At 41.4% G+C, this 18314-nt stretch overlaps 1 protein-coding gene across 1 annotated transcript; it reads left to right on the forward strand.

Moving 5' to 3' along the window:
- Positions 1-4786: 4786 nt before the first annotated feature.
- Positions 4787-16527, forward strand: kdelr1 (KDEL endoplasmic reticulum protein retention receptor 1). The gene is given in 5 exon segments (NM_204050.1): positions 4787-4962; positions 12341-12441; positions 13175-13333; positions 13952-14204; positions 15536-16527. Coding segments are annotated over 5 exon segments (639 nt in total). The 5' UTR covers positions 4787-4871; the 3' UTR covers positions 15571-16527.
- The last annotated feature ends 1787 nt before the right edge of the window (positions 16528-18314 follow it).

Genomic DNA, 18314 nt, shown 5'->3' on the forward strand with positions numbered 1-18314 from the left:
TAGCCTGAATGTTACGTGTTTAATTCCCCTACACTCTCTAGCCTGCATGTTACGTGTTTAATTCCCCTACACTCTCTAGCCTGAATGTTACGTGATTAATTCCCCTACACTCTCTAGCCTGAATGTTACGTGTTTAATTCCCCTACACTCTCTAGCCTGCATGTTACGTGTTTAATTCCCCTACACTCTCTAGCCTGAATGTTACGTGTTTAATTCCCCTACACTCTCTAGCCTGAATTTACGTGTTTAATTCCCCTACACTCTCTAGCCTGCATGTTACCTGTTTAATTCCCCTACACTCTCTAGCCTGCGTGTGACGTGTTTAATTCCCCTACACTCTCTAGCCTGCATGTTACCTGTTTAATTCCCCTACACTCTCTAGCCTGAATGTTACGTGTTTAATTCCCCTACACTCTCTAGCCTGAATGTTACGTGTTTAATTCCTCTACACTCTCTAGCCTGAATGTTACCTGTTTAATTCCCCTACACTATCTAGCCTGAATGTTACCTGTTTAACTCCCCTACACTCTCTAGCCTGCATGTTACCTGTTTAATTCCCCTACACTCTCTAGCCTGAATGTTACGTGTTTAATTCCCCTACACTCTCTAGCCTGAATGTTACGTGTTTAATTCCTCTACACTCTCTAGCCTGAATGTTACCTGTTTAATTCCCCTACACTCTCTAGCCTGAATGTTACGTGTTTAATTCCTCTACACTCTCTAGCCTGAATGTTACCTGTTTAATTCCCCTACACTATCTAGCCTGAATGTTACCTGTTTAATTCCCCTACACTCTCTAGCCTGAATGTTACCTGTTTAATTCCCCTACACTCTCTAGCCTGAATGTTACCTGTTTAATTCCCCTACACTATCTAGCCTGAATGTTACCTGTTTAATTCAAGAAAAAATAAATTGAGCAGAAAAACTTAAGTTAAATTCACTAAAAGGTCCTGAATGTTAAACAATTTAAATCAACACATAAGTGTGTCACTAAAAAACTTATGTGTTGATTTACCTGTTTAATTCCCCTACACTCTCTAGCCTGAATGTTACCTGTTTAATTCCCCTACACTATCTAGCCTGAATGTTACCTGTTTAATTCCCTTACACTATCTAGCCTGAATGTTACGTGTTTAATTCCTCTACACTCTCTAGCCTGCGTGTGACGTGTTTAATTCCCCTACACTCTCTAGCCTGCATGTTACGTATGTAACTCCCCAACACTCTCTAGCCTACATGTTACATGTTTAATTCCCCTACACTCTCTAGCCTACAGTACATGTTACGTGTTTAATTCCCCTACACTCTCTAGCCTGTGTGTTACGTGTTTAATTCCCCTACATTCTCTAGCTTGCGTGTTTCGTATTTAATTCCCCTACACTCTCTAGCCTGCGTGTTACATGTTTAATTCCCCTACACTCTCTAGCCTGCATGTTACGTATGTAACTCCCCAACACTCTCTAGCCTACATGGTATGTGTTTAATTCCCCTACACTCTCTAGCCTGCGTGTTATATATTTAATTCCACTACATTCTCTAGCTTGCGTGTTTCGTGTTTAATTCCCCAACACTCTCTAGCCTGTATGTTACGTGTTTAATTCCCCTACACTCTCTAGTTTGCGTGTTTTGTGTTTAATTCCCCTACACTCTGTAGCCTGCATGTTACGTATGTAACTCCCCAACACTCTATATGCTGCATGTTTCGTGTTTAATTCTCCTACACTATCTAGCCTGAATGTTACGTGTTTAATTCCCCTACACTCTCTAGCTTGTGTGTTTTGTGTTTAATTCCCCTGCACTCTCTAGCCTGCATGTTACGTATGTAACTCCCCAACACTCTATATGCTGCATGTTTCGTGTTTAATTCCCCTACACTATCTAGCCTGAATGTTACGTGTTTAATTCCCCTACACTATCTAGCCTGAATGTTACGTGTTTAATTCCCCTACACTCTCTAGCTTGTGTGTTTTGTGTTTAATTCCCCTACACTCTCTAGCCTGCATGCTACGAATGACAATGCAAGCTTACTGCTTTCCAGGGAATCCCTATGTGCCACCACCTGTACGCTGTGTATTTAAATACTCGCAATGCTGCATAACAAGTGTGGCACAAGGTCCAGGTGCAACAAACGTGGCACTTTACAATTTGACTCTTCTATCGTTAAAGAGTCGTAATAATAAGTCAAAAAGATTGCAGCAGGTCGGGTACCTGTTGGTATCCTTAGTATGTGGATAGGACTTGCATATGCGACTCTCAATATAAAGGTGGCCATCCACGTTAAGCTTTTAGTCTTCTTCCGACGAACGTTCGGATATTGGTCGTATGTTTTAAATGCAACGATCTGAAACTAACATTCAGACTGAAATAGTAGGATAAAGCCCTTAAAATACAAATTGGAGGATGTTCTGAACATGAAATAGTTGTCAGACACAAATCACACAACAGTTACTTCAGTCGTAGGTCCAAGGATATTGTCCAATACACAATACATGTGCAGATTTTTTCATTAGCCAAACTAAATTTTCTAACCTGGCTGATCCACTAAATGACCAATCGCCATGGTAGGAAAATTATCAGAACGATAATTCACAGCCCACACACGGTCCAAAATCATATGAAACTAGGGGGCTGATTTACTAATCCACGAATCCAAATGAGAAAAATTCGGATTGGAAAACGAACATTTTGCGATTTTTTTGTCACCGTTACGACTTTTTCGTAACCGTTACGACTTGCGCAAATTGTCGCAACTTTTTCATAGTCATTATGACTTTCGTGAATTGTCGCAACTTTTTCATAGCCATTATGACTTTCGTGAATTGTCGCGACTTTTACATAGCCATTACGACTTTCGCAAATTGTTGTGACTTTTTTGTATTGAGCGCTCGAAAAAGTCGCAAAATACCGATCATTATCAAAAAAACGCATTTGGACATTTGTGGATTAGTAAATGTGCCCCTAGGTCAGCTTAAGTCTGACTTTTCTTCCTAACAGATGACTTATAAATGCAAATTGCTGTGGGTTTCTACACAGCTTGCAAACTCAGCTATAGCACAACTCCCCGTTGAACTAAAAGCTAGCCACATAAAAGCAGCTCAAAAGAGCCAATATTAATGGTGGGATGAAATATAATTTTGTACTGGTCAGGCAGGTAAAATTTCAGCCAGCAGGTAACTATTCTAATTGGTCAACTTTCCATGGTGCTGTAGGCCAATTAAACTACTGTATTGCTACCCCTCTTTGCTAGTGTATCTCTGTATCTTCTCTTCTAAGGCTCAGCCATGGCTACCAACATAGCTGTTCTTTAACAAATCACCCACACAGTTATATGTGGCCCAGATTGCCTGCCATTGAGGCAAAAGCCAATCTGCCATTCCCAACAGCAGTGTTCCCCAACCAGTGGCTCGCACGCAACATGTTGCTCAGCAACTCCTTGTATGTTTCTCCCAGTGGTCTCAAAGCAGGTGCTCATTTTTGAATTTCTGGCTTGGGGCAAGTTTTGGTTGCATAAAAACTAAGTATAATGCCAAACAGAGCCTTCTGTAGGCTGCCAGTCCACATAGGGGCTAATAAGCAGCCAATTATAGGCTCTTATTGGCACCACCAGGAACCTTTTCCATGCTTGTGTTGCTCCCCAACACTTTTTACATTTAAATGTGGCTCACAGGTATATAAGGTTGGGGATCTCTACCCAACAGACACCCACGCCAATGATTGCCTGTGCTTTTAACCTTTAAAACCCATGAGTTACATTCAAATAACAAGTGCAACACAAGCATAAAAAATGTCTCCTGGTGGTGCAAATAAAACCTATAATTGGCTATTTGGTAGCCCCTATATGGACTGGCAGCCTATAGAAGGCTCTGTTTGACTTTACTCCGGGTTTCATGCAATCAACACTTGCCTCCAAAGCTGGCCATACATGCACTGATAATATCGTGTGAAACATTGTTTCGTACAATATTCGGTGCGTATGGCAAGTTGGCGAGTCGACCGATATCGCAGGAGGCTGCTGATATCGGTCGACTCGCTGATCGGCCAGGTTAAAAGATTTTGATTGGGCGCCATAAAAGGCGCCTGAGCAAAATCTGCCGTCAGGGCTGAATCGGCAGAAGAAGGTAGAAATCCTATTGTTTCTACCTCCTTATCTGCCGTTTCAGCCCTGAAGGTTAGTGGCAGATTAAACGATCTCTCGTGCGACAGATCGCAAATCGCCACGTGTGTGGCCACCTGAAGCCAGACATTCAAAAATGAACATGTTGCTCAGGAACCAGTGGTTGGGGATCACTTACAGCCCTATCAGAATATCACCAATAGCACCTAATCTTGTTATTCTGTCTCAACCATAACTAAGGAACTTGGTCTGAGGCATCCTGTTTATCATAGGGCAGAGTTCACACACCGGTACCAACATAAATTGCAACCATGGCCATTGGCCACAACACAAAAAGTTTCAAGCCGTGGGTTTTTCCCGCCATTTCATTCCCCACTGCAGCCATATGTCAGACTAGAGTGTTTACTGACACATTCCTACAAACACCGAGATATTTATGACGCGACGTTCCACGCCACATCTCCCATTCTAAATTCCGTGGAGCCCTAAACGTGAAGCTTCTAGAACAGAAACTCTAGCACTTTTGTAGGCGGAGTTTGTACACGTCACCCAGGCCGATCTCTAGCTACCCAGCATGCATTGCAGCCGCTGCAGTTAGGCCACGTCCCCGGGCCACGTAGCTCGGCACTCGCCATTTTAACGGATTGAAGGCAGCGGCAGCAGTGTCAGTGCCAGCTCTCCGGCCAGCTGTCCTCTCCTGTCCCCCGGATTCGCTTAACCTCATTCCCCCAGCGCCACCCCAGCCTCCCCTGCACAAATGAACGTCTTTAGGCTGAGTGGGGACCTGTCCCACCTGGCAGCCATCATCATCCTGCTGCTGAAGATATGGAAGAGCCGGTCCTGTGCCGGTAAGAGATTGAATGGTGACTGGGAACAGAGCAGTATGGGCTTATAGTGGGGGCAAGGATGTCACTGCTACATTCAGCACTGGGAATGGGGCACTTTCTCTTGTGTTGCTGCTGGGGATAGTGACTAGTGAAACAGCTGGGCTGCTGAAGTTCCTATATACTATACACTTAATGGGGATCTCCGCCCGGAAACTTTTATTTGCGTGTTTAAGAAAATGGAATTTTAAGCAACTTTCCAATATACATTAGTGGCATGAAAAGTTGATTATGAACGTAGCTGCATTTGCAGGCAGTGTTTGTTTCGCCTTTTCTGCTTCTGACTGTTGAGACAATGTAGCAGGAGTCATTTCTCCTCTGTGAGTGAGCTGGCTCTGCTGCATTGTTTTCAGTAGTCAGAACCAAGAGAGTGGGGAATATACACGGCCAGGTACTGCTTTTATTAGCAATTCTTATTGCAATTTAATTTAAAACCACTGTATTTTTTATTTAACTTAGAATTGTATCATTTTGTTATGCAAACATTGTTTGTTTTTCGGGAGGAGCCCTTTAAAATGGGCAAATATGCATTCTGGGTACCGATTAAACAACTGCAAAACAGGCATTTTGTATATTCTGTATATGTACAGAACTGCTCATTCCATGCATTCTATATGTTAATAAATAAAAGCTGCCGGGCATTCTGTACACTTGCAGGGCTGCCCATGCTGGGCATTCTGTACACTTGCAGGGCTGCCCATGCCGGGCATTCTGTACACTTGCAGGGCTGCCCATGCCGGGCATTCTGTACACTTGCAGGGCTGCCCATGCCGGGCATTCTGTACCCTTGCAGGGCTGCCCATGCCGGGCATTCTGTACCCTTGCAGGGCTGCCCATGCCGGGCATTCTGTACCCTTGCAGGGCTGCCCATGCCGGGCATTCTGTACCCTTGCAGGGCTGCCCATGCCGGGCATTCTGTACCCTTGCAGGGCTGCCCATGCCGGGCATTCTGTACCCTTGCACGGCTGCCCATGCCGGGCATTCTGTACACTTGCAGGGCTGCCCATGCCGGGCATTTAAGGCCCCCAAATAAATCTTACAATGTAGTTGAAATAGGAACATAGCTCCAAGCCAACTGAGTGTACAACTAGCTGCAAATTAGGATAACAGCCCGCTGGCCCTCTAGTTACTGCAGAACTTCCAGCATTTCTTGGAAACTGCATCCTGGGGGACCCTCGGATGTATAACGGCAAACTTCAAATCTGTGAATTTTTGTGGTTGAAAATATTTTGCCCTATTGCTAGTGTTCAAGTTTAAACTTTTGTTAGAAGTGTGTTTCTTTCTAGTAGTTAAGAAATACAGCAGGTGTGTAAAATAATGCTGAAAGGACATATTTTTGTTGCTGGTCTCTGACCTTGGAGTGGGATACACATAATGTGCATTGAAAGGTAGGTCCCAGGAACATTGAACGGTAGGTCCCAGGCACTAATGCATTTGCTGAGGCATGTGAAAGAGCCTGGAACCCAATGAATCGGTGCTTAGCCCCAGTGACAGGGACCTCCTGGTTTGAACTATCACTGGATCTGACGTGGCATCCGACTATGAGGCGTGGTGAGACCATAAGCTAGCAGATCCTATTATAGCGTGCCTCCTGTGCACCCTTTCAGGGCCGGATTCTGACTTAGGCAGATCACTGGATGCTTTTCACTGCTTTTATTGCACATAGTGACACCCTTTTAACCTCTGGCTGCTGCAGTCATTTTTGTCTAGATCATCAGAACTTTTTTAGATACACATCAGCTCTAGCAATATTTGTTTTTCTCACTTAGCTTTGTGGGTTGGGTTACTAAAGGTGAAGCCACATCATCAGACGTGACTGCTCCTTAGCTGCTATTTTTGTTTTAATTATTGCAGAGAATACTGTTTTATTGAAAGATCAAATTACAATTTTTTTTTTTTTTTTTTAAAGGTCTGGTTTTATTTTTGTTAATATAAATAATATAAACAGGCATTTTTGCTATGCAGCATCTACTGCATATTGCTTTCATTCATTTACTAAAAGCTGCACTAAAAAGAATTCCTCCATATAATAACTTTAATAATAATATAAGGTACAATCTAATTAGTGTGGTTCAGCAATTTACAATTTTTTTTTTTTTCCAGTTTATCTTTTTTTTTTTTTTTTTAATTGGTTTTCAACTTTGCGGCCTGTGGATACCCGTGGTATGACTGGAAATTGGATTAGAGTATCCCTATAGCCCTAAACAGATTTAGATTCAATAGTAATAGCAAAACCTTTTTGTTTAACTTTTATATGTGGAGGTACCAATACTGACGAATGGCAAGGTGTTTTTGGCTGCTTTATTGTGTAATTGCCCTTTGACACCACCAATGCTGAAATTCAATTACACATTTTACTAAAAACAAATTCTTAGTTTAGCACCTGTTTGTATTACTTTTGTGCATGTTTATTACATGTGGGTTAGGGATGTTTGGTTCGACAGTTGGCCTGCGCCGGTCCCTAAACTGACCCGGCCTAGTGCACCAACATTATCCTCACCTGTTTCTCTCTAACATCATGAATGTGCATGGGGCAGGCATGAGTATATAATTAAGATGTCTGCAGAAGGTGGAGGAATTGGAGGTGATGTTGCAGGCATCGTGGGCCGTGAAGAATATTCAGGCCGCCACTTGTCCCAGACCCACTAAAATAGTGTTATGCAGGCCCAAACTCTCCCATCTCATGGGTGTCTGGTTGGCCTGCATGTGGGTGCCTCTATTATATGTTTGGGCCTCCTGTGCAGGGATTCACGGTACTGTATAAGTGCCAGGGAAAGCTGACTCATTGCAGCACAGTTAATTAAAGGAGACATATAGGATAAATGAAAAAAAAACTTGAAGGCAATTATAAATAATAAATAGCTCTGGTTTCACTTTTGTCCAGAAATTAATACTATTGCCCCTCTATTGGAGCTCCCTCTCAGGTCCCTGACTGTGTTTCAAATGATGTGTGGGTGTCTCCTAACAGTCCCTGCCAGAAGGACAGTAGGAGTTGAATAGCCAATCACAGACTGCAAGACAAGCGGAGACAGACTTCAGTTCCCTATCAGGTCAGCCTAGCTGCTGATTGGTTCCTATCCTATTGTGCTGAGTGCTGCCGGCCCCCCTACACAGCCTGGGAAAGGAAGCAGAAGGAAGTGTGGTCCTCACCTCAACATCTGGTACATTGCCAACCTTAGGTGCCCTCTGACATCTTGGATCAAGATATGTCTACGACCAGTGCTACTTCCAGCGCTAGGTATATGATATGCTATATTGCTATAGTGTGCAGGATGGGCAATCGCTGCAATCCTAGAGACATCAGGGTGATGTGCTGCTTTAGGTGCTGAGGCACAAGCAGCCTATGCCTTCTGTAACAAGGTTGTTTATGCCCCATGGTGGTATTATTTTAATTAACTTCTTTTTCTAGAGAGACACTTTGCTATGCATTTAAGATAAACCCCTGCTTGGTCACAAAATTCAGCAGGCCACTGGCAACCAGATGCCAAACTGGAAAGCTGCAGAACATAAAGTTAAGCCATCTTTTATAAAAAAAAAAATGCACAATACAATTTGTCAATGTACCTAAAATATACCAAACATCACTATATGCTGTTAACATAGGTTGTCCTTTTTAATTTGATAAGAAGCTACATCAGCTTTTCATCTTTTTTAACTCAGCCTTCAACCAGAGTAGTTCTCTGCTTTCAAACATCTGTCTGAACACATTTTATTTTTGTCTTGGCTTCCGGATGCCCAATTTGGTTTTGTTTCATGATCCTGTCACTCTAAATGTACAAAATCTGATGGTGCTGCTTCAAACTGGAGAGATAATGTTCTATTGAGGGATAAAAATATGTGGTTCAGCACTGAGCTTGTGATTTTTGTTTAGTAAGTAGAATAAACATAATTGCACTGTGTACTATGACTTCTCACAGGCTTAGTTATGTTAGTTTTGACAAAGAATTAAGCAATTTTTCCATAGTTATTAAGTGCTGGAAAACATAGAAACTACAGTGTGCAAGGCAGGGAGCCCAGGTGGGTGCAAGGCAGGGAGCCCAGGTGGGTGCAAGGCAGGGAGCCCAGGTGGGTGCAAGGCATTGGTGGGGCCAGTGGTGGCCACAGCTTCCAACTCAAGGTGCAGTACGCAGCCTGTAAGTAAGGCAGTCAGGTTCTGGTCCCAATGTTTTTACTATGATGTTGGATAATAGATACTCATGGCTTGAATCTGAAAGCCCTTTAATATGAATGTTAAGGAGTCTCCAAATAAATCCTTCTTTTAAGAAATGATGGCAACAGAGTATATTGTGTATAAATCTGATGATAGCTGTTGTGTGACTACATAACAAGTCTACACATTTCTTGGTATGCATGACCTTAGTCTGTTTGTCCATTGATCAATGGCTAGACACTGTATAGGCCCAGGCTGTTACCCAATGCAAGATATTTAAACTACTAAGGGGTACATGGGGCTTAGAGGGTTTAAATGGCCAATGGGCTTCGGGATTCACACAGCCCATTTGGCATGGATGTGTGTCTGTGCAGTCACTGGCAAGTTTAGGCATTAACATGCTCAGGCAAAAATACTTTGACAGGTGTAGGGATGGCTTAGTCCGTTTTGCAAGATTCCACCATGAATGATCTGTGTGTGTGGGGCATTAAGGGGCATCAGAGATCTAATATTGGCTTGCAGTGAGATCCAGAGATCGGTACTAGATACATCACAGATGGGGCATCCCAGTTGTGGGTATAAAGCCATGGCGATGTTCCAGATGTACACTTCTTCCCTACTGAGTGTAATTACTAAAACCATTCTTGTAGATAATAATGGCTTGCTTGTATCCCCAACCTATAATTAAATGCTAGTCCTTGGAGTTGATATGGTAACCTGGTAATTAGATATGGTAACCCCGTAATGAATGTTCAGATACAGTGTGAGCATAGTCCCTGCTTTGTGAAATGGGAAAAGAGTTTTATAGGGGTTGTTCACCTTTAAAGTATCTTTTAGTATGATGTAGAAAATGTTATTCTGAAACAATTGGCTATTGGTCTTTGCTTTTTATTATTTGCCTTTTTGTTCAGCAGCTATCTGTTTGCTAGGGTCCAATCTAACCTAGCAACCAGGCAGTGGTTTGAAAAAGACAGGAATATGATTGGGGGGGGGGTCTTAATAGAAAGATAAGTAATAAAAAGTTAACATGACAATAAAACTGTAATTCGTTTCGTACAATATTTGGTGCGTGTATGGCAAGTCGGCGAGTCGACCGATATCGCAGGAACCTGCTGATATCGGTTGACTCGCCGATCGGGCCAGTTAAAAGATTTTGATTGGGCGCCATAGAAGGCACCTGACCAAAATCTGCCTTCAGCGCTGAATCGGCAGAAGGAAGTAGAAATCCTATTGTTTCTACCTCCTTATCTGCCTGTTTCAGCGCTGAAGGTTAGTGGCGGATCTGACGATCTTTCGTGTGTGGCCACCTTTAATGTTTAAAACTGACTTTTTGTCAGATGCTGATGTGGCTCATGCAAATCACATTTCATGCGTTATCTCCAATCACATATAGAGAACAACATGTTAAGCAACATGGTTTCTTTGTAAAACATACTAATGTAATTAATATGATAAGATACTAGCAGTTAGGCAGGTTATATATAGGTATTAAGGTTTAACTTGATGGATGTGTGTCTTTTTTTCAGCCTAACTTACTATGATACCTTTTTTCCCTTTTTCTTTCTGTTCTATGGTCCTAGTAGATCACCTGCATGGGAGTGGCTTTGCAATGGACTCTGTCCTCAAGGAAGCCAAAATGATTCCTTTTATCCTTGGGCCAAGTCTTTATCTCCTTCCCTTCTGGATAACGTGTCTGCTTAGTCAGCCACAGTCCTGCAATATAGATGGCATCCGTTACTGGTATTGTAAAGCAGTGTGGTCAAATCTGGGCATGGATGTTCTATTTTCCCACATACTGCCTATTGTCTAGGCATGTATGTCACCTTGCGGTCAATTTCACGAGACCAACTTGAGCTCCCGTCAGATCACAGATCTGTCTAAACTAAAAATCTCGTATATCACCATCTAAGTCAGTGATAAGGAAAGACAAGCTCTACCACCTCTTTACTTCCTGCATCATTACCGGCTTGAGTTTCTAGCCAATTGCATAGTGGCCACAGCTTCAGAGTTTGTAAGCCAATTTCATGGCGGCCACAGCACATGGGTGGCCAAATTGGGCAGAGATCCCCTTGTTTGGTGACATTGCCAAAGAAATGGATCTTGGTATCTATGGCCACAGCCCCATTCTTTCATATTATCTCCTCAATTTTGAGCATTGGAATATACAAAAACAGTTTGAAGCAGGAATACAGTGAGTTGCTAACTAAAATGGGCAGACTCTTATACTGGGTTCCTTTGAGCGGGGCCCTTTCGTCTGTCAAATGAAAACACTTGTTTCTTTGTTGTATGCAGCTGGCATGTTTGTTTGATATGGTCATGTACCTTCTATTTAGCTCTGGCGGGAGTTTAGTCTCCATTGTTCCTAGTGCTATGTTTTAAAGAAGAACTAATGCCTAACTTATGAAGTAGGCTAGAAATGTTGTGCATTGTGTTTTGGGCTTCTGTAGCAGACCGAGGCAACCACAGCCCTTTAGCAGGGAAGATCTGTGCCCATGAAGATGCCCCCAGTAGCCCCCCATCTTATTTTCTGCTGATTCACTGCACATGCTCTGTGCTGCTCTCACTTACCTAAGTTAAGGATCCGACTCACAATATGCTGTATATATAGAATATAAATACTACAATATAAGGCTAATTAATATGAACAGTTACTACATTGCAGCTCAGCAACCAGCGCAATTAGCATCATAATTTAATAATCTAGCATCATCTTAGTTTACAGGCCAACCTCATTTTCTGCTTGATAATTTGCTACGACCCCTAAGCTTAGCTACTCAACAGCTTCTCAGAGACAACTGAGCATGTGAGTGTCACAGACACTTTCAAAGATGGTAACCCCCTGTGACAATTTTGAAGTACTGGATCATTACTACTATTGAAAGGCTTTAGACTGTTGGAATTAGTTCAGTATATAAAATTATGAAATTTTTAGCCATATTAATTTTTAGGGTTTGGTTCTCCTTTAATCTTGGCTTCATGTCTTCATGTGCTTTGTCTCCTGGTTTCGGCATTTGCCAGAATTGTTCAAAGCACCATACTTGGCACGTTTCCTACACTTTTAATACCATGTTTAGTGCAGTCAATTGAAGCTGGTTATCTTGAAGGGGTTTATTTAGCTTTTAATAGGCTGAATATGCACAGTGTATTGCTGAGCTCCCAGGTGTTCTAATATCATTTGTGTTCTCTTTGCAGGTATATCTGGAAAGAGTCAGCTACTCTTTGCACTGGTGTTTACCACCCGGTACCTGGATCTCTTGACATCATTTATTTCATTGTACAACACATCTATGAAGGTATGTAAGTAATCTAGCTCAAAGCTTACTTTTACAGGAAATGACGACATGAAAACATAAACTTGACTAATGAAAGAATAATTCTAGCTAACATTACAGTTTGACATTTATTATAAATGTTCAATGCATTTAAGTTATTTAAAAATTTCCACTAAAATGGTGTTTTTCCTTTTTTGTTCTCTGCAATGTCTGTTCTGAATTAAGAAACAATGTAGCAGAAACTAGTTGATTACCTAACACAAAGTCAATTCTAAACTGGGAAAGAGCCAACCTTTCTTACTCGTGAGCCACAGTCAAATATAAAAAGACTTGGGTAGCAACACAAGCATCAATAATTTCATGGAGGTGCCAAATAAATATTTTTATTCAGCCAAAACTTGCCCCCAAGTCAGGAATTCAAAAATAACTACCTGGTTTGGGGGCACTGAGAGCAACATCCAAGGGGTTGGTGAGCAACATGTTGCCCCTAAGCCACTTGTTGGCGATCACTGCTTTATGGGGTGGTTCACCTCCAGGTTAACCTTTAGTATGTTATAGAATTTCAAGCCTAGGTGTGGGGGCCCACTTGTGCATACTAGGGTTAATTTAAAAAAAGTTCAGTGATTTCATTTATTTATATATTTAATTGCTAGGCTTGGCCCTTGAAGATACACTAGTGCAGGAGAAGGTGGAACATTGTTTTATACATATAATATACAGTTATACAAACATGTTTTCCTATTTTCTCTTTCAGGTAATCTATATCGGATGTGCATATGCAACAGTCTATCTGATATACATGAAATTCAAGGCTACATATGATGGGAACCATGACACTTTCCGAGTGGAGTTTCTTGTAGTCCCTGTTGGTGGATTATCAGTCCTGGTCAATCACGACTTTTCTCCTCTTGAGGTATGTCTGTTATGTTGTATGCAGTGTATAGATTGATTGTGCTGGAATCCATATATGCACTGACTGTGTCGAAAAATTAAAAGAACAAGCCTCTGAATTGGACTTTATGACTTTTCATAATTTTGCAAGCATTATGCAAAGCCTATATTCCAATAATCCTATTAATGCCTTTATTCCAATAAATCAGTCTACCTTACCTGTCTGATGCTGGACTGATTTCTAGTATTATTTAGGGGATCAGCAGTATCTTTTCATTTTGTTGTGTGTGATGCCCTCTTGTGTAAATCTAAAGAACTATTTCAGTTGACAGACTATACGTTTGGTTGCCCTTTAGCTGTTTAAACATACAGTGTAAAATGAATTTGTCTACATAGCCATAAATAATATTGGAATAATGGGATTTTGGAATCTTGCATACCTCATCCCTATCCATTATAAGATCATATCCTGTGACTGATGTGTTAGTAACAATAATACACTGAGAGACAGTATTATGCAGTGAGACAGTTTCTGCTGTGTAAGGCCTTTAAAAGGGCAGTCTAATAACTGTAATTTTTCTGTAGATCTGTGGAACTTTTTGCATCTACATGGAGTCTAATAATTGTAATTTTTCTGTAGATCCTGTGGACATTTTCCATCTACCTGGAGTCTGTTGCAATCCTGCCTCAGTTGTTCATGATCAGTAAAACAGGAGAAGCAGAGACAATCACCACCCATTACCTGTTCTTCCTGGGCTTGTACCGTGCCTTGTACCTCTTCAACTGGATTTGGCGTTATTCTTTTGAGGGCTTCTTTGATCTGATTGCCATTGTGGCAGGTGTGGTGCAGACTATCCTTTATTGTGACTTCTTCTACTTGTATGTGACAAAAGGTGAGTCCATCCCAGTCTATGTACTTGCTGAGTCCCTGTTTACAATTTAGAAAGTAAACAAAGGATGTTTATGTGTAAAATAACATGGAGTAAATCTCTGCTACGTAGAGGCAAGTGAAGGAGCAAAAATACTAGATTACATCTCCATATCGGGAGTGAATAACTTACACTGTAGAACTAGTAAGGTAAATTCCTATCAGTCATTTATTATGCCGTCCTGGTTGAACCACTAGGCCTCTGCAGATATGTTGGTTTAATGTGCTGACTCTTATCTTTCTTCATTCTGGCCACCAATTTCCTTGATCATTTGCGAGGCTTATTACCTATTAGTCCTTGTTCACACTACAGTTACACTGACATTCCATTGTTGATCTACATTGATTGATCCAGTTTGCACAACTAGAATTAGTTCTAAAAAGTAGCACATACTCTGGTACACCACAGCTGCCCCTTGGCATGTCTCTACCAAGTAAGCAGCATATTGGCATTTGGATTGGTCTGCTTTCTGACAGTTTTTGTGCTTTGTTCAGGTGCCTTTCTGAGCAAATAGAAATTCTATAAGTCAAGGGCCAAAGTTCCATACACAGACCAACACCGGCTTGATTAATTTGCAGATAAAGGCATGCAAACGGCCCCAAACATTGGCAAACCTGATTTATAACCTGGCTAAAGCATAGATTTTTGTATATAGCCAACTTTAGAAAGACCTTTTAATAGAGGCAGAGAAAAGCCTGCAATAAAATGAGTAGCATACATTTACTTAATTACTTAAAGTAAAATTATACACGCAGAATGAATACTCAACCAACAGTTTATGTCATATTAAGTTACCTATTAAAGAACCTTACTAAATTGGTATATATCAATAAATATTGCTCTTTAAACCTTTTACCTTGAGCCACCATTCTGTGCGCTCCCTCAGAGATCACCTGACAGGAAATAATGCAGCTCAAACTGTAACAGGAAGTAGCGTTTGTCCATTAATTGGCTGATATGACCTAATGTGTATGTGTGCCCTTGGTTTGTTTGTGTGCACTGTGAATCATATGATCCCAGAGGACGGCCCTTAGTATTTAAAATGGCAATATTTTATTTTGGATTACCTAATACTACTAAAAAAGAACTACAAAAGTATATTTTAGTAAAGCAGGGTTTTACATGAGACCTACATTGTTTGGGGGTATAGTTCTCTTGCATATGGTTGAATATTTTTAATCCTTGTTAGTCATTTTATTCAAATGTTTATTTGGCAGTTGTATAGTTTTTTGTTTGATCCAGTCCATTACCATTCACTTAACTTTTTTTTGTTTGTTTTTCTTCCTCCTTTGCAGTGCTTAAAGGAAAGAAACTAAGTTTGCCAGCGTAAGTGCCAAAGATTATGACCAGCAGCTGTCCCCTCCACCGGCTGGACAGAACAATCCTTACTTCGTGTGAAGGTGTAAGATGCCTGAAGCAGAGTCAGAAACACTACTTTTATATACCGAACTGCCCTGTTTGCTGCCGGAGAGGCACAGAAGCAGGTCCCGGGCCAGCCCCTCCCTCAGCAAATTCGCCAAGTCAACGACGACTCGATTAAACAACCTGATTTGTTTTATGCATCTTGCCTTTCCTGGTTTTATATTATGATGTATAAAGATTTTTTTACATAAGAAACGTATGCTGTAATGAGAAATTTCAGTGCGCAGTTTCAGTTTTAATAGTTGTAAAAGTGAGATTTTTTTTGTGCAGTTTACAACTAGGTTCAAGTGCAAAATTCTTTCTTCCCCTCTCTGTTCCGAGCTCATTAAGGGGCGTTTGAGCCCCTTTACTGGATTGTATCCATTTAACTCCAGTCATTCCACTATAATTTATTTTGTTTTAGACGATACATATTCTGGTTTTGTGATGTTTCAACAGGTTTTTTTTTTCTACATTCTCTATGGGAGGCGCATGGGGTGGGAGGGGGGATTCTTTTTTTTTTTTTTTTAATTTCTTTAGTTCTTTTTAAAGATACAAATATTCAAAAAAGGTTTTTTTTCTTCCAAATAAATATTGATCATGACGCATTAACAGTGATTTGTTGTGAGGCTCTCTGGCAGCAGATGGAATGCATTGCCATTGGTCCAATACAAACCTGTATTTTGATATACCTTCACATTTCACTAAAACACCAAAACGGTTCCGTTTTTATTAACACTTCAAATTCCCGCACCTGGTGAGTAATCAAGGCTGTGGTAGCATAAGGGATAACGTATGTGGGCCACACGAGAAGGTGAGGTGATATTTTTTTATTCAAAGTGTTGTAAAAGGAAAATTGTACTAAAGTATCTTTCATAAAGAAAAACTCGGATTTTTGTCATTCTTAACTTGCTCGGGATGTGACATGGAACTGCTGTTTTCACTGACGCAAGACAGCCGACCAGCTCGATAATCGTGATGATGACGACGCCCCTTTCAGGCACTGACTGATTAATGCCAAAATCTGTCCTACGCCATTCACTTATTTTCTTTGGTCATTTTCCATTTTTAGGATCCTGCAGTAATTGTTCAAACAACATTGATCTTAAAGATCTTTTTATTCAATTAAAGATACTTGTTGAAAATTCTGTTGTTATTGGATTATTCATTTAGATCCAAGGACTATAAATTCAGTGACCCGTTAATGTGGGTAGTGGTGGTTTGCAGCTAAGGGCACTAATGGCAGAGTCCTGGCCTGTGGATAAACGAAAGGCAAAAATCTGCCCCTATGCTTCAAATGCTTGTTATTGTGCCTGTAGCTGGAGCCATTGCTAGGTGTAGGCACATGGGTTTCATGCTTAAAGAATAACTAAACCTTTTTTTTTTTCCTAGTAATATAATTACTCTAAACAGCTTCCCAGAATTGCCTACCTTTGTCCCTCTGTTCTTTCTGACCTGTTTCCTCAGTTACAAGATGATTGATTCCTCTCCTTCCTTGTTCAGAGTGAAGCTCTGCCCCCACTTCCTGTTCAGGTCTCATCAAGAAAAAAAACCCTACTAATGCACAGACTGGCTCCTGCTGCCTCCAGGCATGCGCAGAAGGCTCTCCAATTCGACTACAGGTAGTCGATGTAATGAGAGACCTGAGCAGGAAGTGGAGGCGGAGCTTCACTCTGAACACTGAAGGAGAGGAATCGATTACGTTTAACTGAGGAACGAGGTCAGAATGAACAGAGGGACAAAGGTAGGCAATTCTGGGAAGCTGTTTAGAGTAATTTTATTAATAGAAGAAAAAAAAAAAAGGTTTACTTATTCTTTAAGTACCCTATGTGTGTCTGCACCCAGGTTGATGCGATGGCACTGGGTGTAGGTACATCAATAAGCTTTTTGGTGCATAGAGGTGGATACTTGACCTCCAGCAATTCGCCCCTTGTGGCAGTACCCTGGTTCTCTTCCCTACTGATATAACATCCTATGTAGCTAGTTCTTCCAAAAAGAAGACAACCTTAGGCTCTGCACCATTTCCTTTGATGGTTGACTAAGTAAGAGCATTGCTAATATTTCTTAAGAAATGTAGCTGGTAGCTTGGTATTGGAAAATTGCACTTTGCACAAGGGGGCAGTTGCAGAATAATGAGATGTAAGGCCCCAAGCCTACACTTTACCCAGGCCCCCCTTCTAGGCCACTCACACAGCAGGCAAGGCATGAATGCTGAGGGGTCCAGTGTTATCAGGGCAAGGCCCTTCTAGCTTGATACTTATATGCACTGGTGCCCCTGGCCTGTGAGAAGGCAGTCTGCAGGGAAAGGAGTATGTGTGCCACTGTACCTAGACACCTGACTGAAAGTCTTAATATTCATTTGTAAATCTTTCAGTACTAGTTTGATTACCTAGGCTATTTTGAGTGGATGCAAACAGGAAACCCAAGGGCAACAGTCGAGGAAGATCTGCACATCTGAGCGCAGTGGCACACTCACACAGACACTCCTTCCTTGCCTAATTTGCCTGCCTAGTGACTTCCCTTCTCCCAGACAGGTGCAATATTAACTGTAATGTATTGTTGGAGAGTACAGTGGACCCCTAATCTATAGCCTAGGTATTAATCTGCCCCTGCGTGGGGGGATTATCATGCTAAAACAGGAAAGGGCCTCAAACTGTTGTCAAAAGCAGGTAG

This window comes from Xenopus tropicalis, chromosome 9, assembly GCF_000004195.4.
Source record: "Xenopus tropicalis strain Nigerian chromosome 9, UCB_Xtro_10.0, whole genome shotgun sequence".
Taxonomy (NCBI): Eukaryota; Metazoa; Chordata; class Amphibia; order Anura; family Pipidae; genus Xenopus; species Xenopus tropicalis.